The following is a 25031-nucleotide window of genomic DNA, read 5'->3' as shown; positions in this document are numbered from 1 at the left end:
GCATTGGAAACAATTCACAAGCTGTATATCCAGCAGGTGATAATCAAAGTACCCCTCCTACGACAAGGAAAAGGGTATTATTTTTCCACACTATATTGTGGTACTGAAGCCAGACGGCTTGGTGACACATAGTCTAAATCTAAAATGTTTTGAACACTTACATAAAAGGTTCAAATCGAGATAAAGTCACTCAGAGCAGTGATAGCGAACCGGAAAAAAGGGGACTATATGGTGTCCCTGGACATCAAGGATTACCTCCATGTCCAAATTTTGTCCTTCTCATCAAGGGTACCTCTGGTTCGTGGTACAGAACTGTCAATATCAGTTTCAGACGATGCCGTTTGAATTATCCACGGCACCCCGGGCCTTTTTACCAAGGTAATGGCCGAAAAGATGTTTCTTCAAAGAAAAAAGGCATCTAAATTATCCCTTACTTGCACGACCTAAAAAGGGCAAGTTCCAGAGAACAGTTGGAGGTCGGAAGAGCACTATCTAAAGTAGTTCTTCGACGGCACGACTGGATTCTAAATATTCCAAGAATCGCAGCTGTTTTCCGACGATACGTCTGCTGTTCCTAGGGATGATTCTGGACACGGTTCAGAAAAAGGTTTTTCTTCCCGAGGAAAAAGCCAAGGAGTTATCCGACCTGTCAGGAACCTCCTAAAACCAGGAAAGGTGTCTGTACATCAATGCACAAGAGTCCTGGGAAAAATGGTGGCTTTTTACGAAGCAATTCCATTCGGCAGATTCCATGCAAGAATTTTCCAAAGGGATCTGTTGGACAAATGGTCAGGGTCGCATCCTCAGATGCACCTGCGAATAACCCTGTCGCCAAGGACAAGGGTATATCTTCTGTGGTGGTTGCAAAAGGCTCATCTATTGGAGGGCCGCAGATTCGGCATACAGGATTTGATCCTGGTGACCACGGACGCCAGCCTGAGAGGTTGGGGAGCAGTCACACAAGGAAGAAACTTCCAGGGGGTATGGACGAACCTGGAAAAGTCTCTTCACATAAACATTCTGGTACTAAGAGCAATCTAAAATGCTCTAAGCCAGGCGGAACCACTCCTGCAAGGAAAACCGGTGTTGATTCAGTCGGACAACATCACGGCGGTCGCCCATGTCAACAGACAGGGCGGCACAAGAAGCAGGAGTGCAATGGCAGAAGCTACCAAGATTCTTCGCTGGGCGGAGAATCACGTAATAGCACTGTCAGCAGTGTTCTTCCCGGGCGTGGACAACTGGGAAGCAGACTTCCTCAGCAGACACGATATTCACCCGGGAGAGGGGGGTCTTCATCCAGAAGTCTTCCACATGCTAGTAAACTGTTGGGAAAGACCAATGGTAGACATGATGGCGTCTCGCCTCAACAAGAAACTGGACAAGTATTGCGCCAGGTCAAGAGATCCACAGGCAATAGCTGTGGACGCACTGGTAACACCTTGGGTGTACAAATCAGTATATGTGTTTCCTCCTCTGCCTCTCATACCAAAGGTATTGAAGATTATACGGTGAGGAGGAGTAAGAACAATACTAGTGGCTCCGGATTGGCCAAGAAGGACTTGGTACCCGGAACTTCAAGAGTTGGTCACGGACGACCCGTGCCCTCTACTTCTGAGAAGGGACCTGCTACAACAGGGTCCCTGTCTCTTTCAAGACTTACCGCGGCTGCGTTTGACGGCATGGCGGTTGAACGCCAGATCCTAAAAGGGAAAGGCATTCCAGAAGAAGTCATTCCTACCTTGATTAAGGCAAGGAAGGAAGTCACCGCGAAACATTATCACCGCATTTGGCGAAAATATGTCGCGTGGTGCGAGGATCGGAGTGTTCCGACGGAGGAATTTCAACTGGGTCGTTTCCTACATTTCCTACAATCAGGATTGTCTATGGGTCTCAAATTGAGATCTATTAAGGTTCAAATTTCGGCCCTGTCAATATTCTTCCAAAAAGAATTGGCCTCAGTTCCTGAGGTACAGACTTTTGTTAAAGGAGTACTGCATATACAGCCTCCTGTGGTGCCTCCGGTGGCACCGTGGGATCTAAATGTAGTTTTAGATTTCCTCAAATCCCATTGGTTTGAACCATTGAAAAAGGTGGATTTTAAATATCTCACATGGAAAGTGACTATGTTACTGGCCCTGGCTTCCGCCAGGAGAGTATCTGAATTGGCGGCTTTATCTTATAAAAGCCCTTATCTAATCTTCCATTCGGATAGGGCAGAACTGAGGACTCGTCCGCATTTTCTCCCTAAGGTGGTATCAGCGTTTCACCTGAACCAACCTATTGTGGTGCCTGCGGCCACTGGCGACTTGGAGGACTCCAAGTTGTTGGACGTTGTCAGAGCCTTAAAAATATACATTTCAAGGACGGCTGAAGTCAGAAAATCTGACTCGCTGTTGATACTATATGCACCCAACAAGTTGGGTGCCCCTGCTTCTAAGCAGACGATTGCTCGTTGGATTTGTAACACAATTCAACTTGCTCATTCTGTGGCAGGCCTGCCACAGCCTAAATCTGTTAAGGCCCATTCCACAAGGAAGGTGGGCTCATCTTGGGCGGCTGCCCGAGGGGTCTCGGCATTACAATTCTGCCGAGCAGCTACGTGGTCGGGGGAAAACACGTTTGTAAAATTCTACAAATTTGATACCCTGGCAAAAGAGGACTTGGAATTCTCTCATTCGGTGCTGCAGAGTCATCCGCACTCTCCCGCCCGTTTGGGAGCTTTGGTATAATCCCCATGGTCCTTTCAGGAACCCCAGCATCCACTTAGGACGATAGAGAAAATAAGAATTTACTTACCGATAATTCTATTTCTCGGAGTCCGTAGTGGATGCTGGGCGCCCATCCCAAGTGCGGATTATCTGCAATACTGTACATAGTTATTGTTAACAAATTCGGGTTATATTGTTAAGGAGCCATCTTTAAGAGGCTCTTTCTGTTATCATACTGTTAACTGGGTTTAGATCACAAGTTGTACGGTGTGATTGGTGTGGCTGGTATGAGTCTTACCCGGGATTCAAATTGCCTCCCTTATTGTGTACGCTCGTCCGGGCACAGTACCTAACTGGAGTCTGGAGGAGGGTCATAGGGGGAGGAGCCAGTGCACACCACCTGATCTGGTAAAAGCTTTACTTTTTTGTGCCCTGTCTCCTGCGGAGCCGCTATTCCCCATGGTCCTTTCAGGAACCCCAGCATCCACTACGGACTCCGAGAAATAGAATTATCGGTAAGTAAATTCTTATTTTATATAAATATTAAGGCATTATTTAATATCCTTTTTGAAGGACTTATTATTATTATTTTTTTTGCCAGCGTCTATCAAAAACATTCCTAAACCCTCTGGTGCGAGTTACCATTGAGTTGCAGTGTCTTTTTTTTTTTTTCTCTGTTCCATAACTTTCTCATCTCTTTTCAAAACATTCCAGTTAGTTTTACTTCTATTGCATGGGTCTTCAACCTGAGGCTCTCCAGCTGCTGAGGAACTACACACCCCAGCATGCCCTGCCTCTATTTTAGCATGCCTTAATAGCAAAACTGTGGCAGGGCATGCTGGGATGTGTAGTTCCACAGCAGCTGAAGGGCAGCAGGTTGAAGACCCATGTTTTGTTGCCATTGGGGGGTGGGGGGGGAGGGGACGGGTCCTGCTTGTGTGATGTCATTAGAGGCATGGCAGTCCTGAGAGATCCTAAGGATCTGAGACTGCAGTCAAAACGGAATCTGTTAATAAAGGTGTATATGGAGAGGATTCTAAATAATAACACAAAAAGTGTACAGCGTATGGCTAGAAGACTTCCAGCCTGCTGGGCAGTTAATAAGTAGTTGGGGCAAAATACCTACCTTTGCATAACTGTAACATAATGTCCAGTGTTAATGTCATCTTGATCTTTTGCATAATGCATTCACTTTATGAAGTCCCAATAGAGTACTGATAAATCCAAAATCATTGCATGCATATGAAATTAGTATCTTATTTCAGCAGTAATAAATGCACAGGGTACACAGATGCTATGTGTTGCTATGCGACGGGTCATATTGTTCTTTGTAGTGCTGTGTTTTTCCATCCAGTGTTGAATTATTTGGTATATTGTTGTGGAAATTTTATTTAACGCCATATTAACATTTTCTTTGCAGACCAACTTTTCCATGTGTTAGCCATGCACATGAGGCTGTACAGTATCGACTCCGAGTATAATCCCTGGAAAAAGATTACACAGGTCTTGCAAAAAAAGGATGCAGAGTAAGTTTTTGTTTTGAAGTGTTCAGTATACCATGAATATACCTTAAAAATGTAGAAATAACATTTCTCCTTCATCCACTAGGGGACACTGGAGTGTTCTTTACAATGGGGGTATAGAGTGTTGGCTAACCAGGAGCTGGCACTTGAGATGATAGGCAGTAGCTGCGTCTGCCTGTCTGCAACGATGGAGCTGGTGGGTGGGGTGGGGCTCTACAACTGCTCGCGGTTCGCGCAGGGGTTCTCGGCTCAGAGACCACCATTTCCGGGGGGTAGCACTGGACGCTATTGCATACCGCGCGTCTTGGTCCACCTAACCACAACCTCCACCGGCCAGCAAAGGGCAGCTCTGTTAGTATAACGCCTGTCTCCCGATTAGCGGTGATTTAGGCAGTCCCAGCTGTGGTTCACACAAAAGTGCACCGTAGCCCGGGGGGTGGGGCGAGCTAACTCCAGGAGTTCAGCCCCTTGTTCCCAGCTGCCCCTTGTTCCCAGCTGCCCCGGCGCTAACGCAGTATAGCGGAAGCCGGCGGCCATTACTAAAGGCAGATGACGCACTCCCCAGTAGTCCCTGCAACACAGATTAAGAGCTGCTGCTGCAGTGAACTGCGTTGACCTTCTAAGGCAGCGCTGAGACTGAGAGACCTTAAACAAGATTGTGAGTTACAGTTGGTGTAGAGCAGGGCCATTTGGATATTTATAAAATCCTTCGGGGGCCATACAAAAATTATCAACTTAAAAATTAGCCTGCCCCCAGTAGTTATGCCCACAGTCAGTAGATATACCCCCAGTCAGTTGTTATGCCCCTGTAGATATGCCCCCAGTCACTTGTTATGCCCCCAGTCAGTTATGCCCCATTAGATATGCCCCATTAAATATGTCCCCTAGTAGCGTCGCTTACACACACACATTAAAAGAAAAGAAACACAATACTCACCAGCCCCGCTCCTGCTTCCAGACCATTGCCCTCCGCCTGACCGCCCGTTCCTCAGAACTATGGTAGAGACGGCATCACATCTCTCCCATAGCACCGCACAGAAGCACACTGCCAGAGCCGGAAGCCGGAGCTCAGGAGTTAGCTCTTGCCTCCGGCTGCTGCTGAGGGGAAGAAGCTGGGTGCCCGCTAGTAACAAAATCTCAGTGGGCACCCGGCATCTCCCTCGGTTAGGTGAGCCTTGGACAAGCCGGATCAAGTGGCTATGCGGGCCTTATACGGTCCGCGGGCCTGAGTTTCCCCACCCCTGGTGTAGAGCAAGCATGTCAAACTCATGGCCCTCCAGCTGTTGTGAAACTACAAGTCCCAACATGCTTTGCCAGCATACCTTCCACTGATCAGCTGGTAAAGCATGCTGGGACTTGTAGCTTCACAACAGCCAGATGACCATGAGTTTGACATGCCTGGTGTAGAGGTTTTGTCAGGAGAGTAATTGTGCACATTTAACTGAGTTTCACTTTCATTACTGCATACACTGTGCCTAGCGTTTCTAACAGCGCTGATTGGGGCTAGTGTGATTATCCTCCTCCTCTGCCCTTCTCTCCTGTCTGTCTTAACTCTCAGTCTCTCCTGTCACACTGTCCACTACGCTACTGTGTTCGTGTATCAGTGTGTTTTACCATGGCTGGAAAAGGGCTATCAGGTTTCACAGAAGACATTCACGTGCACAAGGTGTGCAGGAAAATTCACACAAGAGCAATCAGATAGTTCCCTTTTATGTGCAGGATACACTAGTTTGGGCATCGCAGCGCAGCTCAGTACCGTTTTGTCACACCTGTCTGTGGAGCTGGTAGCCTTTTCCGGAGGTTTCCAGATCTCAGAAATCTGACCCTTCACCAGACCCAGAACTGGCACGAGCTTGGGCCCTAGTAAGGTTAGTGGAAGGGCTCACTAAGGCCATGGTCCCATTCCCCTCTGTGAAGCAAGTCGAAAAGAGACACTCTCTGTTCTACAGTCGGATGACTCAAACGAGGATATGCCCCCATTAGTGGGGCAAGTTTCCACACACAGGGGAGGAACAGATCCCTAAGGGCTGTAACACACACTCCGGTTTTTCCCGGATGGCAAAAAGCCGGACAAACTTTGTCCGGCTTTTTGCCATCCGGGAGAAACCGGCAGAGTCGCTCACACAGGACGGCTTTGAGCCGTGTGTGATGCTGTGCGCATGCGCAGCATCAGACACGGCTTCAGAAAAAAACGTTGTGTGTGAAAGCTCCCCTTCACACACACGGTACACTGGCTCCAAAGACGGACCTTTCAGTGGTGAGACCCGGCTGCAACCCGGCAGCCGTGCCGGGGCCGTGCAGTGTGAAGGGACCCTAGCCCTCACACTGTTAACTACTATGCCGGCACGGGAAAAAGCCGTCCGGCTTTTTCCCGGCCGGCAAAAGCCGGGTAGTGTGTTTCAGCACTTAGGAACCAGAGCCTGTGTCCCAGGGCATTGATCGTCGCTATATGCCAAATTTTAAAGGTGGAGGAAGCGTGCCAGGGTCCCACTAAGCAGTACTTCTGTGGAATAAAGCATAGATCGGCTGCCCCCTTTCCAGCATCAGAGCGGCCAGGAAATACACGGATAAAATATTCCAGGTGCCCCATCGACTTTTGTTGACATATCCTTCCCTGCTGACAGCAGGAAGTTATGCAAGATTCCCCTTATAGTAGATTCCTCACTGTTTGGTCTGTCCAAAAATACGGTGCTGCCAGTCTCTCCTTAAAGGAGGCATCGGACAGGAAATTAAAAAATTAATGTCCATTAACACAGCAGCAGGCACAACACTGCATCCTGTACTTGTAGGCAGCCAGGTCAACAGGGCCTTTGAAGCCTGGACGAAACAACTAGCTGGGGTCTGCCCCCAGAGGAGGATCTTATCCCCTTTTCAGAGCACAGTGAGTAGTCAGCCGCTTTTCAAGGTGAGGCATCTAAGGAGATATGTAATCTCTTTTCTAGGTCCTCTGCCTTAGCGGAGTCAGCCGCAGAGCTCTCTGGTTGCAACAGTGCAAGCAGATGCAGAATCAAAGAGGCAGGTGTTAGCGTTACCATTTACTGGTAACGTCCTGTTTAGGCCCGACCTCTACAATCTACAAGTGGATTTCCCAGGTGACTGAGGGTAAGTCTACTTTCTCCTTAGCTGTGCCGGTCACTCGAAGGCCTTATTCCGGACCTCCTTTTCAGGCCTCTGGAAGATTCAGAGGTCGTTCCAGAGGAGGATTAGCACTTTCTTGTGGTTCCAGAGAGCATGGCAGAGCCAGTGCGACCTCTTTCCTCTAGGACACCAAGTCCACCATGAAACCCAGTGCATGACGGATTTCCCTCTCACCTGGGGACCCCAGGGTGGGAGCTCATCTGCGGGACTTCCGAATGTCTGGGCAGAATCCTGCTGGGACGCCTGGGTACGGGACTTCAATACTCAGGCATACAAGCTCGATTTCCGGGTTCAGCCTCCTCCTCAGTTTTTCACCACCAGTTTGACAGCTGCAGGCGACAGGCGTGTTGTTTTACAGGAGGCTATAGACAAACTCCTGACAGCTCGAGTGCTGGTATCTGTCTCCACACATCAGCTAAAACAGGGGTTCTACTCCTGTTAATTCGTGGTTGCAAAGCTGGGTGGCTCGGTCAGACCTATTCTGAACTTAAAGTATCTCTATCCTTTTTTTGAGAGTTTTTATGTTCAAGATAGAATCCCTTCATTTAGTCATTGCAGGATTAGATGAAAAAGAGTTCCTAGTATTCTTGGGCATCAAGGACGCTTAACCTGCACATACCCCTCTGGCCACTTCACCAGATGTATTGGTGACTTGCCATTCGGGACTCACATCATCAGTTGCAGGGCTTACCCTTCGTCCTGCCACGGGCCCCAGCTTGTTCACGAAGGTCATGGCGTTAATGAGGACAAGGGGGATCACGATCATTCCCTACCTGGAAGGCTTCTTCTAGATACTAATTATTCTAGAACACAGGCTCCTCGTACGACATGGGTGGATCTTGACTTTTCCAAAGTCCCATCTACAACCGACACAGCGACTTCAGTTCCTGGGTATGAACCGGGACACTGTAAGAAAGAGGATCTTCATTCCTCAGGACAAGGTGAAAGCCATTCAGAATAGGGTTCGGTTGGTCCTACAACACAGGCTAGTGTTGGTGCATTTATGTATACAACTACTCGGGAGGATGTTGGTGGCCTTAGGAGCAATTCCTTATGGCCGTTTCCACTCAAGACCTTTTCGGCTGGATCTTCTTTCTCAGTGTTTGCGATCCCACTTGTTCCTTCACCAGAGAGCGACATTGGCCCCTAGAACTCAGATATCTCTACTCTAGTGGTTGACCTCATCTCACCTATGGGACTAGAGGTTCAGGTTTGGGGATTGGAGACTCCTCATCACAGATGCAAGCCTGGGAGGGTGGGGGGCAGTGACTCAGGACACCCACTTCCAAGGCCGCTGGACTCCACAGGAAGCAACGCTGCCTATAAACATCTTGGAACAGCAGGCAGAGTTCTGGGCTCGCAGATCACCTGTTGCGGAGCCAGACTGTCCGAGTCCAGTCGGAGGATGCCACAGCTGTGGCGTACATAAACCAAAAAGGCGGCACCAGAAGTCGAGCGGCAATGAGAGAGGTAAGCCGCACTCTCCGCTGGGCGGAGGAATACGCCGTGGCAATATCTGCAAGGTTCATTCTTTGCGGGGACAATTGGGAGGCCGACTACCTAAGTCGTCAGGACATACATCCCTGGGAGTGGGCTCTCCATCCTCAGGTGTTTTGACAACTGGTCCATCAGTGGGGGCTTCCACAAGTTGATCTTATGGTGTGGCGTCCAGGCAAAATAATCAACTGCCGCAGTATTGTTCTCGAAAAAGGGACCCGGTAGCCGTAGATGCACTCACAACATTCTGGCAGTTCCAGTTTGACTAACTGTTTTCACCATTCCCTCTGCTGCATCGTCTTCTTCAGCGTTGAGGAGGCGAAGTGGCTGCTAAGATGAACATCTGCCATCATACTCCACCATCAGGTGATGGTTTGAAGCCACCTCCCCAAAATATCAAGCGAGAGAAGGCCACGCAGAGCTTGGTATTCCAGCCTTTGTCTATCCAGACTCAAGGAGGCTCCGTTTGATGGCATGGCTGTTGAAAGGGCCCTAGGCAAAGAGGGATTCCGGCGGCAGTCATCCCTACAATGCTTAGGACTGGAAGGAAGTTACTTCCAGGCACTACCAGCGCATCTGGAATGCTTACGCATCCTGGTGTGAATGTCGTGGAACGTTTACAACTGCTTTCAAGATGTCACGGCAAATCCTTTTTTCCTGCATGCAGGTTTTCTCAGCTGGATTATGTCTAAGATGGTGCAGGTGTCTGCATTGTCCATCTCCTTCCAGAAGAAACTGGTCTTGCTTCCGAATGTTAAATCCTTTCTTCAGGGGGTTGTCTGTTTACAACCACCTTTTGTTCCTCCCACGGCACCTTGAGACCTGGAGATTGTCCTTTTGGTCTTACAGTCCTCTCTGTTCGAACCATTGGAGAAGGTGGAGTTGAAGTACCTATCATGGAAAGTGGTACTTCTACTCGCCCTGGCTTCTGCCAGAAAAGTGTCAGAGCTCAGAGCTCTGCCTTGTTGCCCTCCATATTTGATCTTCCAGGAAGATCGGGCCGAACTCCGCAAGGAGATGTCTTTCATTTCAGGGGCGGTCTCTGCTTAACACATTAACCAACCTCTTGTGGTACTGGTTCTTCCAGAATACTCTCCTGTTTCCAGATCTCTAGACGTTGTCAGGACTCTCAGGCGCTATATGGACAGGACTGTGTCTCTGAGGAAATCGGACTCATTGTTCGTCCTGTATAATGCTGCCCGGCCTAGTTAACCGGAATCAAAGCAGACGCTTGCACAATGGATACGCCTGGCCATCAGACGGGCCTATGTGGCCTCAGCCTGCGTGCCTCTGATTTCCATGACAGTGCATTTTAAATGCTTGGTGGGTGTTTCCATGGATCAACTTTGCCGAGCGGCCACTGGGTCCGGACAGCATGCTTTTGTCCGGTTTTACCGGTTCAAAAGGTTCGCGGCCTTTGCTTTGCAATATGGCCGCGCTGTTTTGCAGGGTTCTCAGAGCTCTCCCGCCCGTGATGGGAGCTCTGGGACATCCCCATTGTAAAGAACACTCCAGTGTCCCCTAGTGGATGAAGGAGAAAACCGGATTTTGGTACTTACCGGTAAATTTCTTTCTCTGATTCCACAGGGGACACTGGACGCCCACCCTCTACTGTTCCTTCCTGCCATGGTTATTGTCATTATGTCATTATGTCTTTATCGTTTTTCAGATTTTTTTGGGTTTTGTTTAGTTTTATTTTTTACTGTTTACTTATGTTGCACACCTGTTGTGTGTTTGTTGTGTGTACTTGTTTCACTCCTCCTTTGAAGTGTATTCTTCCAGCTCTCCTTGGGCACGGTTTACTAAGACTGGTTTGTAGGAGGGGTATTGAAGGGGAGGAGCTAGTCACACTTCTACCCCCATTGTAAAGAACACTCTAGTGTCCCCTGTGGAATCGGAGAAAGGGATTTACCAGTAAGTACCAAAATCCTGTTTTATGAAGACAGCAGCATCCACACATGCAGTAATACTGATTGGGGTGTCGTTAGACTGGCAGGTGCCCTCTTATTTACTAGGTTGTGCTCCCCCATGTATAGTCCCTAGTGTGCTCCCATGTTTTACATTGTAATGCCCTCCTATGAATCCTGTATGCTTTACCACTCCTGTAAATGCCTGATTATCCATGCCACCTTCCCCCCCTTGTTTTACAGGAGAATGTTCTGCTTGCACAGCGCTGCCTTCTCCTCCCCTATTAGCAGTGCAGTCTGCTCCAGTGATTATAGAAATGCTTGGAGCAGTGCATAGCTTATACTGTACACTGTATACTGACCTCCACAAACTGCACTTCTGCGCTCATCTCAGAAATATCACGAACCCATTCTCCGTGATCTGTTGTGTTTCGTTGGCCAGCTTAAATGTTATGAGGCCGTAGTTTTTCATTTGAATGTTTTATACGCCTCTGAATGTCCAGTCTTATATGGTCAGCATTAAGGGCCGTACAGAGACATACAAATCCCTCGGAGTAGAGTAGAGTGAAGCATGCTTGCTCCGTTAGCAGTAATGGTTAGATTTAAGAAAAATGAAGCTGATCGGACTATTTACTTGTTCTCTTTTATTTGTGGCTCATGCGGGGTAGACAAGATCTGCTTTATTCTTGCGTAGACGTATCGGCCCCGGTGCAAACCTGTATAATGTGAAAGCATTTCTGAAACCAAAGCTACACAACTGCATAGAGTATTTGCACTCTCAGAGACTTTGAGACAAAAGCCTCATTGTCTGGCATTGCCCTCAGTGCAGCCATACTCTGTATTCCTCAATGTGGAGTGATGAAAGAAATTACTATATATTATATACTGGCACTATCAAAACTCTCCCTAGAACAATTACAATTTTTAGAATGTTTATATAAGTATTAAGGTTAGTAGACTGGAGTTTTGAAAGTGGCAAATATTTGAATGCATAGCAAATATAATGGGGTTGTAAATACAATATATATAATCTTTCCATCAGTGTTCATTGAGTTTCCTTGGAGGAGAATACTCTTTGGAATACTTTTTCTTTATTCTAGAGTTTGTCTCTGTTCCGTGGCGCAGTTTTTGATCTACAAATAAGGAGTGTTATTAATAGAACTAAACAATGTATTTAAAACAAACGGGTTTTGTTAAGAAAATAGAGGATCTGTTCTTTATGCGGTTACCCCTTCTCTCCTTTTTACGCTAAAGTGTTATTTCAGTTACAGTAGGTGTGAGTTGGGTCCGGGGAGCCCTCAAGTCCTTGCACAGCATATTCCATTTGTGATTCAGTTTTTTTTTATCTCTCATTGCTTTTTCTGAGAAAATCACATTATTGTTGTGCACAAAGGGGAAATTAGGGAAAAATCTCTTAAGGTACAAATCTCATGATGGTACACCCCTCCCAATGAGTAATGATGCACTTAGAGGGGTTTTAAGTAGCACAAGATGGCCAATACAGATGTCACTTTTCAGATGAATGGGTGTGGTATGGTATGCCGGCGACCAGCATACTGGCGCCAGAAGGCCGACCGCCGGCATACCGACAGCGTGGCGAGCGCAAATGAGCCCCTTGCTGGAGGTGTATTTGTGGGAGAGGGCTTATTGAACATTTAACAAAATGGTGTTCAAACACTGAAACATTACTTTACATTTTTCTGTACCTTAAAACACTGGAAACACTTTCATTTAGTGAAAAACACCTGCTATTATTTTTCCACCAATAATAAAAAGTGCAAAAATTATCCATATGACACAGTTTAAGAATCTCCAGTACTCTCCATATGGCCACTAACAGCCTTCTGTATGGTCCTGCTATTTCACTTGTCACTTTTGGGGGTCCAGGATGTTTGGTTGTTTTTTTTTTGCAACTTAAGGGGAGTACAGAAGGGAGAGATGTGTGCTAAGCGATCTTAACACAGACCGCTCAGCACACATCTGTCCCCCCGCTCAGCACAGCGCGATGTGCTGAGCGAGGGGGCCGGACGGGGGGCTGCTCACTTCACACAACGGTGAAGTGAACGACCCGCTAGATTGAGCCTGCAATCTAGCACAGACGATAGCGATGTGCGGGGCCGCGCATCGCTATCGCTGAGGGACATACACACGGCAGATCTGTGCTCAAAATGCAATCTAGTCAGATTGCTTAGATTTTAAACACGGATCTCTGCGTGTGTACCCCCCTTTAGTTGCACTGCAGATGCAGCAATGCGCCACTGAGTCTGTATCAGAGATGCCGGGCTGGGACTTTAACCACACAGAAGTTAGTTTTTAACAAATACAAAGTAATGGATAAAGCACAACGAAACTTGTGTGAAAAAAAGCTGCCACCTCTGCATAGCAGCACTTTCTATACAGATTCAGACTAATTCGCAGGCAGATGTCATACAGCAAATTAATCAGTGCAGTTTCGTGAGGTGGTTTGGTCACATGGCATGGTGACTAAAGGCCCATATAGACGGGTCGATTTGGGAGAGATGTGTGCTGAGTGAACCGCTCAGCACACATCTCTCCCGCCGCTCAGCACAGTGCGATCTGTGCTGAGCGTGCAGGGGGAGACGGGAGGGCCGCTCACTTCACCCAGCGGGTGAAGTGAGCGACCCGCTAGATTGGCCTGCATGCAGGGGCAGCGCATCGCTATCGCTGAGGGGGCTACACACGGGAGCGATCATGCTGACATTCTAAGCAATCTAGTCAGATTGCTTAGAATATCGCTCTGTGAGTACCCACCTTAAGATGCATATTTGAGTGAAAAAGATGATCGGCGTAAGCACAGAACCTGGCGCGCCAAGAAGGGCAGCAATAGTGTAAGAGGACACAGCTCTGTATCTGGCTGTTTATTCAAAACATATTGTGTGTCCTCATTATAAGTGCATGGTGATTGCTCTCCTTCTGTATGACCAGCTAGCCCAGACAGCATACTTTGTGAGCTATCATGCCTGTCACAGCCACCTTATGTTTTTTTGTTTTTTGGGTGACTTTAAAGTAGTTTGTAAACCCGCCGTTTAGTAAATGTGGGTTTTCTATATTTGTAAAGGTAAAAACATCAATGTTCATTTAATGTTCTATTCTAAAGTGTGTTTTCTGTGCGGTTTTGCAGTGGATTCCAGCATAGTAAATCTACAGGATATAATCTTACAAGTAAACCACAGAAAATCTGCTGCTATGTAAATTTCCCCCACAACCACCTCCTCACCACTTTCCTACCAGTATCGTATTCCACCATGACTGCACCACTGCTTCTGGTTAGTTGAGTGAGAACAGACTTTGGGGGTAATTCAGACTGGATCACTGCAGTGACCGCAGTCTGAATTACTGTGTGTAGCAACCTGGGAGCCCAGTGAGATGCTATCATGAATGATAGGCAGAGGCAGTCGCGGGGCGGAAGAGGGCGTGCCAACGGCATTAGAACGCCGTTGGCGGAGCATGGTCCGGACAGCAGAGGCGTGTCTGGACCATTGGGGGGGGGGGGGGGCAGGCCGTGGCGGCGGGTAGCTGCCTGCCAGTGCGCAGGAGCTGCGCTGGCAGGGAGCTGCTCGTCGAGAACAAAAGCATCGCCGCCGTGCCCTGTTCTGGGCATCCCCCCACATGTCAGAGTACATGATCAACTCTGAATTACCCCCTTTAAATGCTAAACAATCGGTCCTCTCACTGTATTTGGGGAAGCCCTCTCAGGGGCCCAGTATTTGGTGCTTCTCTAGGTGTGACGGTTTGATGGTGGGGGGATGTGGTGTCATGAAAAAGCAGTTTGTACATGGTAGCAGATTATCTGTGTAGGGGTCCCTATTACAGCAGACATTACATCTGATCCATTTCCCTAGACAAGATAGACCTTGCCTTGATCTACTTAAAGTTCTTTTCTGCTTGCAAATGTTAACGGACAAGCAGGAAGGAAAACACAGGGTCTTGCTATATTACTCCCTGTTTACAATGCAATAGTTGCTGTACAGATTGCTATACCAAGCCACATATTGTAATAGGTAGGAATTTCTGGATCCCCCCATTTAGATTGTGCAGTTATTTTCTGCTTGCTCTTAAAGGCATTTAATCAGTGTGGACTGTTCAGCTAACAGAGTATGCCATCTGAGGGACATTAAACCGCTTGCTCATGAATTTGTAACTCTCCAAAGGGCTGTTTTTGTCTAAAAGCATTGAGCTTACCACTGTGATAGCAATTTGTGACCCAGTTGGCGGTGCCAGGAATCGTGTTCTCTGGAGTACCGTGGGCTGGATCTTTCAATTAACACTCTTGTCTGTTTAGCTTATTTGCCAATTTCTTATTTGCATCTTAATTTAAGTACACGTCTTTTGGTTTTTTTCCTGCTACATTTGAATGTTTACTGTAAGAAGGTTTAGTTTCAAAAATAACAGAAGGCAATTTTTTTAATAGCCCTTTAGAATTATATTTTTATTTTTAAGGTAGCCCTCTAATTAATGCAGCAGGTCACTCTACACACAGTGGTTTTCAAATGGTTACCTGGATATCACAAAAGTTTTGGTGTGAAAATGTACAGTCCCTAAAGGAATATGCTTTCTTCCAACTCCCTCATTGACCCATTTTAGTCTGGCTTTTATCCTCTCCACTCCATTGAAACTGCTCTCACTAATGTCCGTAATGACTATGTTGCTGCCAGTTCTAAGGTCCATTGCTCTATACTCGCCCTCCTTGACCTCTCCATTGCCCTTGACACCATGGTCCACCCTTTTCAAACCCTTCACTCATATGGTTTACATGACACTACCCTCTCCTGGTTTTCCTTCTAACTCTCTCGCTCTTTATCTCTTCTTATGATTCTACCTTTCCCACTATCCGTAGCTCTGTTCTCAGGCCATTTCTTTTTTCCTTTTTATACTTGTTGAGCCCACCAGCTCTTTTGGCTTCCATTGTCGTCTACTGTATGTGCTGATGATGATCTACCCCTCCTCAACTGATCTTCTCATGCAAGTTTACAGCTGACTTTCTGCTATTTCCTCCTCGGATAGCCAATTGCTTTCTTAAACTTAACTTGACTGATAGGGGGAGATTCAATTGTTTGAAAACTCAGTTGGGTGTCTGTTTGTTTTTTCCTGTCTATTAGATAGGAAAAAACAGACACCCAACCGACTTTTCAAACATTGAATTCCCCCCATAGACTGAGTTCAAAGTCTTCCTGCCCTCCCAAGTCCCCTCTCCTGCCTCCTTTTCACTCTCCATTGATTACATTATTATCTCTTTTGTTCCAAAAGTCCACTGTCTGGGTATTGTCTCCAACTCAGCCTTCTTCAAACCCCACATTTATGCCCTCTTCATTCTGGCCCCTTTAGACCCTTTCTTATCCTGAAGATGAGAAAGACGCTCATCATCTCTCTTGATTTATATTGCCTGTGTATGGACAGAAAAATTTTGCACTTTATATTTTTTTGTGTTTGCACTTTACCTGTATTATGTAATACACTGTAGACTCCTTGTCGTGCCCTATAAAGATTATTAAGAAGTACAATAAAATATATACTATAAATACCATTATGTTTTTGCTTCTTCAGCACCAGCGATGAAGACAAGGAGGAGGTACCTCTGCTTTTCCGAGACGTGACCTCAATATTGCTTATTCAGGTTCTCACAATGCCTCAGCCCCTGCACAAAGGTATGTGACTACATTTCCCCATAGCATTTCATTTGGGGGCAAGGGAAAGAATGTCTAATCACTGCAGATCCCGTTGTGTCTGATCTGTCTACAGAAATAATGATTGTTCCTTATCAGTATAAAGTGACATTGGACTGGAAATTCAGCTGCGGTTTGACTGGCTTATCTGTGTCCCCTGTCATTGTCCTTTATCAGTCTTTCAATACAGTGAAGTCACAAGGTCTTAGAAGAAAAAAAAAAAACCCTGAAAATAAACTACCCAAATCTCAGAGCAGAGAATCCAAGTCCTTTTTGTGACCTTAAAACGTTTAAGTCAGGTGGGATGGATTAGTATTTGAAGTACATATGAATGTTTAGAGGTGAAATCGTCAAAAAAATATTTTGAAATTCAGAGATCGGACAGCTACAATTTCATGAAATTGGAGGTCATGCCCAAATATAATTACTGTTACTATTAGAAAAGTCAGCCCTGTTCTGTGAATTAATGCATGAGTGTGGCAACCCATTCGGAACAGACCATTCGTTTGTGCTTAGTACATGTTTAACCTTCTAATTTATTAAGTGTCACTAGCAAAAATTGCTTATTATTGCCTATTTTCTTTATTTCTTCATTAGTTTGTTACACTATTGAAGGTAAAAATGTTTCCATAAGTTCCGTACTGAAATATACAGTCCGTACCATTAAAACTCATTTAATCGACTTCTAACATACTAAAGACTAGTTGATCCATTAAAATGGAAATGATTGGACTTCTAAGCAAAAGTCTGCATAATACTGGTCGAAGTAAAGTGTAATAGGGCTGAGAATGGTACTGTCGGGTGCGCCATTTAGTGCAGGTGAGCAGCGTCCTAGGGCAAACTAATGGAAGATAACATGTTGTATTATAAACACTTCAGATAGCATGTAACTATCTGTGCAGTCCTCTGCTGTCTCCTCACTGTGAAGATACCCCCCCCCCCCCCCCCCCCCAAAATGATGTACACAGAAGGAACGGAGAGAGGAGAAATGGCACTAAACACCTATTGGTAGTGCAAATATTGTGTACCCCTAAAGTGTTGGCTGTGTCTGGGTGTATTAGGGATAACCTAACCCTTTTCCATTCATTTAGTTGCACTGAACAGAACTGTGATTAATTCATGATCGTATAAGAATTATATAGAGAATGACATATACAGTACACGTTTTCATACAGTACATGGCAAGAAATAAATAAGTCTAGTCGGAGTAAGACTTTGAAGCAGAGAATTTAGAATAAAAATAATGTGTATACGTAGACTTGATGTAGGTGCTGTATATTGTTTAGAAAAGCAGCCATGGCTGCCGTGTAAGGTTGTGTTATGGAGTAGGGGCAAAGGTGTTGCCTCTGTTTGTGTGTCCAATGATGTTCGGTGTCTAGGAGATTTATGTATCTGTTTTGTTTATCCCTACTATTGGTAAACCCAATAAGAATGGCCAAGGATCTGTTGAAATTAACCACTAATAAGAGAACAACTTCCTCCCATAAAGGTGAAATATTGAGGCAGGTCCATAAGATGTGTTGGGAAGAGACAACTTGCTTACACATTTTTCAATGCAGTGGAGAAGGCTGATCCATATGTCCTATGAAGCTTTTAACTATTCTTTCTACAACTTAGATCTGAGTTCTGTTCAGCCTCCCTCTTATGTTCATGTTTAGGAGTCAAGACTTGTTTGGCCACCAATGGTATTGTAGAAAGTCATTATAGGTGTCAGGTCTTGCAGGTTTGGAAATGTTCTCTTTTGTCAGAGATCTACAAAGGGTCCTGCCTAACAATGAGCACACAAATCTTTGCTTGCTGGATAGCCTTGATGGAAGTGACAGACTGGTGTAAATTCTCTTTATAAAGGGTTTTCTTATCTTCATGCTATATATTCCATTTTGTTTTCTTATTGCACTTCCATTCAAAGTTATAGTTTGATTTTTAGCTTCTCTTGGAGGGCTTGCATCTACATTTTGAGTAATTGATCTCATAACCCAAGATCAAGACATATTTTTAAATGTTTAGAATATTTTTACAATAGGGAGATTTTAGTGTCAACAAAATATTGGTGGCAAACAGGAACTCAATAACCAGGCCAAAAAATTAGAGGGGACAATGGCAAAAGGTATTGTTCCCTAATAAAAAGGTTTGTTAAACTGGCATAGGTGTTATGCATAAAAGGTCATTGGACTCTGTTGACCGCTTTCGCTTGTCCAGTGAAAGCAAAAGAAGTTAATTGATATTTTCTTGAAGTTGATTGTATGGATGTCTCTAATTGTACTTCTGGTGCTGTTACAGCCCCACAACCTAGGTACAAAGCTGACTTTGTTGTTAAGGACCCAGCGTGAAAGGACTATGGGGGTTATTCAGAGTTGTTCACAATTGGACAAAACCATGTTGCACTGCAGGGATGCGGTCAGGATCTCGCCAGACGGGATCCCGGCGGTCGAAATACCGACACCGGGATCCCGACTGGCACAATACCGACATATTCTCCCTCTGTGGGTGTCTGCAAGGGGCTGCGTTGCGCTTGCCCCCATTCGGTATTGTGCCGGTCAGGATCCCGGTGTCGGTATTCCGACCACCGGGATCCCGTCCGGCGGGATCTCGTACTGATTCCACACTGCAGATTGGGCAGATGTAACGTGTGCAGAGAGAGTTAGATTTGGGTGGGTTAAATTGTTTCTGTGCAGGGTAAATACTGGCTGCTTTATTTTTACACTTCAATTTAGATTTCAGTTTGAACACACCCCACCCAAATCTAACTCTCTCTGCACATGTTACATCTGCCGCACCTGCAGTGCAATGTGGTTTTTCCCTATTGCTTTCTTTTTTGGTTTGCTAAAAAAAAAAAAACTCTCAATAACCCCCTAAATTGGCTTTTGTGTATTTTTAACTATAGACCATTGTCCTAAATGCTGTGACTTGCTGAAGCATGTGGTAGTGGAGGAGACATCTTAATAGTCAGCATCTTAAACCGCATGGCCAACTATCAACTTCAGCAAGGACTCTTTTCCACGGGGTATATCCTGGTGGGATGTGGTTAAGATACCGGCTGTCGGGATCCTGGCAGTTGGACTACCGACCATGGAATCCCAACACCACTCAGAATGCCGATGCTGGAATCCCATCAGGGTCAGGGGAGTTAGGATTGGACACCACTGGGGAGAGGGTAGGTTTAGGCACTTAGGGGGAGGGTTAAGGTTAGGCTGCAGGGAGGGAGGGTTAGGGGAGAGGGGATAGCATACTTACCTCCCCCCTGTCGGGATTTTACACATCTGAATGCCGGCATTAGTATTGTGACCTGGTGGTTTGTGTAGAGAGAGGCTCTCTGCGATACATGTTTTAGTGCTGCTCATTGAAACGTTCTTGTATATATAGCAGTTCCCTGCGCACCCTTATGGGCAGCCTAGAGTAGAGAATTTGCCTTCAGAGTGGAGAATTTTAATCCAGGGATTAAGCATCACAAATACTGAAAACTGGACACTCCAAAAATAATCCATACATGTCTTCTAATTCCCCTTTCAGACATAGGACCCGGGAATTTCCCTGCTTCAGACCCGGGATTTTCACCTCTGAAAAATCTCAGGTTTTTGCTGGAACCCCTTTTCACACTAAACATGAGACCTGGGAAATTCCCGGCTAGACCCCTTTCAGACATAAGCCTGGTCTGCCCTGGCAGCCAGGACAGACCAGGCTACTCTAATGTCACTTGTCTTATATACACACACACACACACAGATGTCACACTCGTACATTTACACACACGTCTTACACATACACATGTCACACTCAAACACACATACATGATATATACACACACATGCCAAATTCATATATATATATATATATATATATATATTTTTTTTTCCCCTCTTACGTCCTAGAGGCTGCTGGGGAATCCGTAAGGACCATGGGGTATAGACGGGCTCCGCAGGAGACATGGGCACTATAAAGAACTTTTAGTATGGGTGTGCACTGGCTCCTCCCTCTATGCCCCTCCTCCAGACCTCAGTTGGATCCTGTGCCCAGAGGAGACTGGGTGTATTACAGGGGAGCTCTACTGAGTTTCTCTGAAAAAGAATTTTGTTAGGTTTTTTATTTTCAGGGAGCACTGCTGGCAACAGGCTCCCTGCATCGTGGGACTGAGGAGTGAGAAGCAGACCTACTTAAATGATAGGCTCTGCTTCTTAGGCTACTGGACACCATTAGCTCCAAAGGGAGTCTGAACGCAGGTCTCCCCTCGCAGTTCGTCCCAGAGCCGCGCCTCGCAGAGCCGGAAGATAGAAGTCGGGTGAGTATAAGAAGAAAAGAAGACTTCAAGGCGCCAGAAGACTTCAGATCTTCACCATTGCTCCCACACACTACACACACGGAACGAGCACTGATGGGCGCAGGGGGGGCGTCCTGGGCAGCAATAAACCTCTGGACTGGCATATAAGGGCACATTAGGCTGCTGGGCAGTAAATGTAGATATCCCCAGCCATTTTTTGTATATTGAAGCGGGACCGAAGCCCGCCGCTGGAGGGGGCGGAGCTTGATCCCTCAGCACTAACAGCGCCATTTTCTCCACAGAACGCTGCAGAGAAGCTGGCTCCCCGGACTCTCCCCTTGCTGAACTCTGTGACAGGGGGCTGAAAAGAGTGGGGGGGCATGTTTAAGGTGGAGTGAGTGTATACACATTGATTATATATATAAAAAGCGCTATCTGGGTTTTATTCCAGTGTCAGTTGGCGCTGGGTGTGTGCTGGCATACTCTCTGTCTCCCCAAAGGGCCTTGTTGGGGAATTGTTAAATGTTAAATGCAGGTGTGGCCTCATTACATAAGAGACTGGACAAAGCAGAGTCCAGGGAGAAAGCAGGGAGTCAATCCATGGATTGGACTGGCTCACAGGGCCCTTCTGGGTCTCAAAAACGTCCCCTATCCCAAATAGTAGACACTGGTACCGACACGGATTCTGACTCCAGTGTCGACTACGATGATGCAAAATTACACCCAAGGGTGGCAAAAAGTATTCAGTGTAGGATTATTGCAATAAAAGATGTATTGCATATCACTGATGACCCCTCGGTCCCTGACACGAGGGTGCGCATGTATAAGGAAAAGAAACCTGAGGTAACCTTTCACCCATCTCATGAGCTTAACGAGTTATTTGAAAAAGCTTGGGAAACTCCAGATAAAAAACTGCAGATTCCCAAATGGGTTCTTATGGCGTATCCTTTCCCTGCACAGGACAGGGTACGTTGGGAATCCTCTCCCAGGGTGGACAAGGCTTTAACACGCCTGTCCAAGAAGGTGGCTCTACCGTCTCCAGACATGGCAGCCCTCAAGGATCCTGCTGATCGCAGACAGGAGACTACTTTAAAGTCTATTTATGCGCATACAGGTGCTTTGCTCAGACCGGCAATAGCATCGGCATGGGTATGTAGAGCAGTTGCAGCATGGACAGATACCTTGTCAGCTGACCTTGATACCCTAGACAGGGATACCATTTTATTAACCTTAGCCCACATTAAAGACGCAGTCTTATTTCTCTGACGTCCTAAGTGGATGCTGGGGACTCCGTCAGGACCATGGGGATTAGCGGCTCCGCAGGAGACAGGGCACAAAACTAAAGCTTTAGGATCAGGTGGTGTGTACTGGCTCCTCCCCCTATGACCCTCCTCCAAGCCTCAGTTAGGTTTTTGTGCCCGTCCGAGCAGGGTGCAATCTAGGTGGCTCTCTTAAGGAGCTGCTTAGAAAAAGTTTTTAGGTTTCTTATTTTCAGTGAGTCCTGCTGGCAACAGGCTCACTGCATCGAGGGACTTAGGGGAGAGAAGTTCAACTCACCTGCGTGCAGGATGGATTGGCTTCTTAGGCTACTGGACACCATTAGCTCCAGAGGGAGTCGGAACACAGGTCTCACCCTGGGGTTCGTCCCGGAGCCGCGCCGCCGACCCCCCTTGCAGATGCTGAAGATTGAAGGTCCAGAAACCGGCGGCAGAAGGCTTTTCAGTCTTCATGAAGGTAGCGCACAGCACTGCAGCTGTGCGCCATTGTTGTCACACACTTCACACCAACGGTCACGGAGGGTGCAGGGCGTTGCTGGGGGCGCCCTGGGCAGCAATGTATAATACCTTATTCTGGCTAAAAATACATCACATATAGCCCCTGGAGGCTATATGGATGTATTTAACCCCTGCCAGGTCTCAGAAAAACGGGAGAAGAAGCCCGCCGAAAAGGGGGCGGGGCCTATTCTCCTCAGCACACAGCGCCATTTTCCCTCACAGAAATGCTGGTGGGAAGGCTCCCAGGCTCTCCCCTGCACTGCACTACAGAAACAGGGTTAAAACAGAGAGGGGGGGCACTTATTTGGCGATATGTATATATATATTAAAATGCTATAAGGGAAAAACACTTATATAAAGGTTGTCCCTGTATAATATAGCGTTTTTGGTGTGTGCTGGCAAACTCTCCCTCTGTCTCCCCAAAGGGCTAGTGGGGTCCTGTCCTCTATCAGAGCATTCCCTGTGTGTGTGCTGTGTGTCGGTACTTGTGTGTCGACATGTATGAGGACGATGTTGGTGAGGAGGCGGAGCAATTGCCGGTAATGGTGATGTCACTCTCTAGGGAGTCGACACCGGAATGGATGGCTTATTTAAGGAATTACGTGATAATGTCAACACGCTGCAAGGTCGGTTGACGACATGAGACGGCCGGCAAACCATTTAGTACCTGTCCAGGCGTCTAAAACACCGTCAGGGGCGTTAAAACGTCCTTTTTACCTCAGTCGGTCGACACAGACACGGACACTGACTCCAGTGTCGACGGTGAAGAAACAAACGTATTTTCCTTTAGGGCCACATGTTACTTGTTAAGGGCAATGAAGGAGATGTTACATATTTCTGATACTACAAGTACCACAAAAAAGGGTATTATGTGGAGTGTGAAAAAACTACATGTGGTTTTTCCTGAATCAGATAAATTAAATGAAGTGTGTGATGATGCGTGGGTTTCCCCCGATAGAAAATTATTGGCGGTATACCCTTTCCCGCCAGAAGTTATGGCGCGTTGGGAAACACACCTTAGGGTGGATAAGGCGCTCACACGCTTATAAAAACAAGTGGCGTTACCGTCTCCAGATACGGACGCCCTCAAGGAGCCAACTGATAGGAGGTTGGAAAATATCCTAAAAGTATATACACACATACTGGTGTTATACTGCGACCAGCGATCGCCTCAGCCTGGATGGGCAGCGCTGGGGTGGCTTGGTCGGATTCCCTGACTGGAAATATTGATACCCTTGACAGGGACAGTATTTTATTGACTATAGAGCATTTAAAAGATGCATTTCTATATATGCGAAACTCTGGCATCAAGAGTAAGTGCGATGTCCATATCTGCCAGACGATGTTTATGGACACGACAGTGGTCAGGTGATGCAGATTCCAAACGGCACATGGAAGTATTGCCGTATAAAGGGGAGGAGTTATTTGGGGTCGGTCCATCGGACCTGGTGGCCACGGCAACAGCTAGAAAATCCACCTTTTTTACCCCAAGTCACATCTCAGCAGAAAAAGACATAGTCTTTTCAGCCTCAGTCCTTTCGTCCCCATAATATCTGCCCAGGGATAGAGGTAAGGGAAGAAGACTGCAGCAGGCAGTCCATTCCCAGGAACAGAAGCCTTCCACCGCTTCTGCCAAGTCCTCAGCATGACGCTGGGGCCGTAAAAACAGGTGCGGTGGGGGGTCGTCTCAAGAGTTTCAGCACGCAGTGGGCTCACTCGCAAGTGGACCCCTGGATCCTACAAGTAGTATCCCAGGGGTACAGATTGGAAATTCGAGACGTCTCCCCCTCGCAGGTTCCTGAAGTTTGCTTTACCAACGTCTACCTCCGACAGGGAGGCAGTATTGGAAACAACTCACAAGCTGTATTCCCAGCAGGTGATAATCAAAGTACCCCTCCTACAACAAGTAAAGGGGTATTATTCCACACTATATTGTGGTACTGAAGCCAGACGGCTCGGTGAGACCTATTCTAAATGGAGTCACTCAGAGCAGTGATAGCGAACCAGGAAGAAGGGGACTATGTGGTGTCCCTGGACATCAAGGATGCTTACCTCCATGTCCAAATTTGCCCTTCTCACAAAGGGTACCTCAGGTTCGTGGTACAAAACTGTCACTATCAGTTTCAGACGCTGCCGTTTGGATTGTCCACGGCACCCCGGGTCTTTACCAAGGTAATGGCCGAAATGATGATTCTTCTTCAAAGAAAAGGCGTCTTAATTATCCCTTACTTGGACGATCTCCTGATAAGGGCAAGGTCCAGAGAACAGTTGGAGGTCTGAGTAGCACTATCTCAAGTAGTTCTACGACAGCACGGGTGGATTCTAAATATTCCAAAATCGCAGCTGTCTCCGACGACACGTCTGTTGTCCCTAGGGATGATTCTGGACACAGTCCAGAAAAAGGTGTTTCTCCCGGAGGAGAAAGCCAGGGAGTTATCCGAGCTAGTCAGGAACCTCCAAAAACCAGGAAAAGTGTCAGTGCATCATTGCACAAGGGTCCTGGGAAAAATGGTGGCTTCTTACGAAGCGATTCCATTCGGC

At 46.7% G+C, this 25031-nt stretch overlaps 1 protein-coding gene across 1 annotated transcript in view; it reads left to right on the top strand.

Moving 5' to 3' along the window:
* Nucleotides 1-25031, top strand: part of UBR3 (ubiquitin protein ligase E3 component n-recognin 3) — a 406648-nt gene that overhangs the window by 303301 nt on the left and 78316 nt on the right. The window contains exons 31-32 of the mRNA XM_063933505.1: nt 4132-4237; nt 16342-16442. Of these exons, the coding sequence (XP_063789575.1) occupies nt 4132-4237; nt 16342-16442 (207 nt within the window). The remainder of the gene's footprint in view (nt 1-4131; nt 4238-16341; nt 16443-25031) is intronic.

This window comes from Pseudophryne corroboree, chromosome 7, assembly GCF_028390025.1.
Source record: "Pseudophryne corroboree isolate aPseCor3 chromosome 7, aPseCor3.hap2, whole genome shotgun sequence".
Classification (NCBI taxonomy): domain Eukaryota; kingdom Metazoa; phylum Chordata; class Amphibia; order Anura; family Myobatrachidae; genus Pseudophryne; species Pseudophryne corroboree.
Note: the sequence above shows the minus strand (reverse complement) of the source record. Positions and strands in the feature narration are given on the sequence as shown.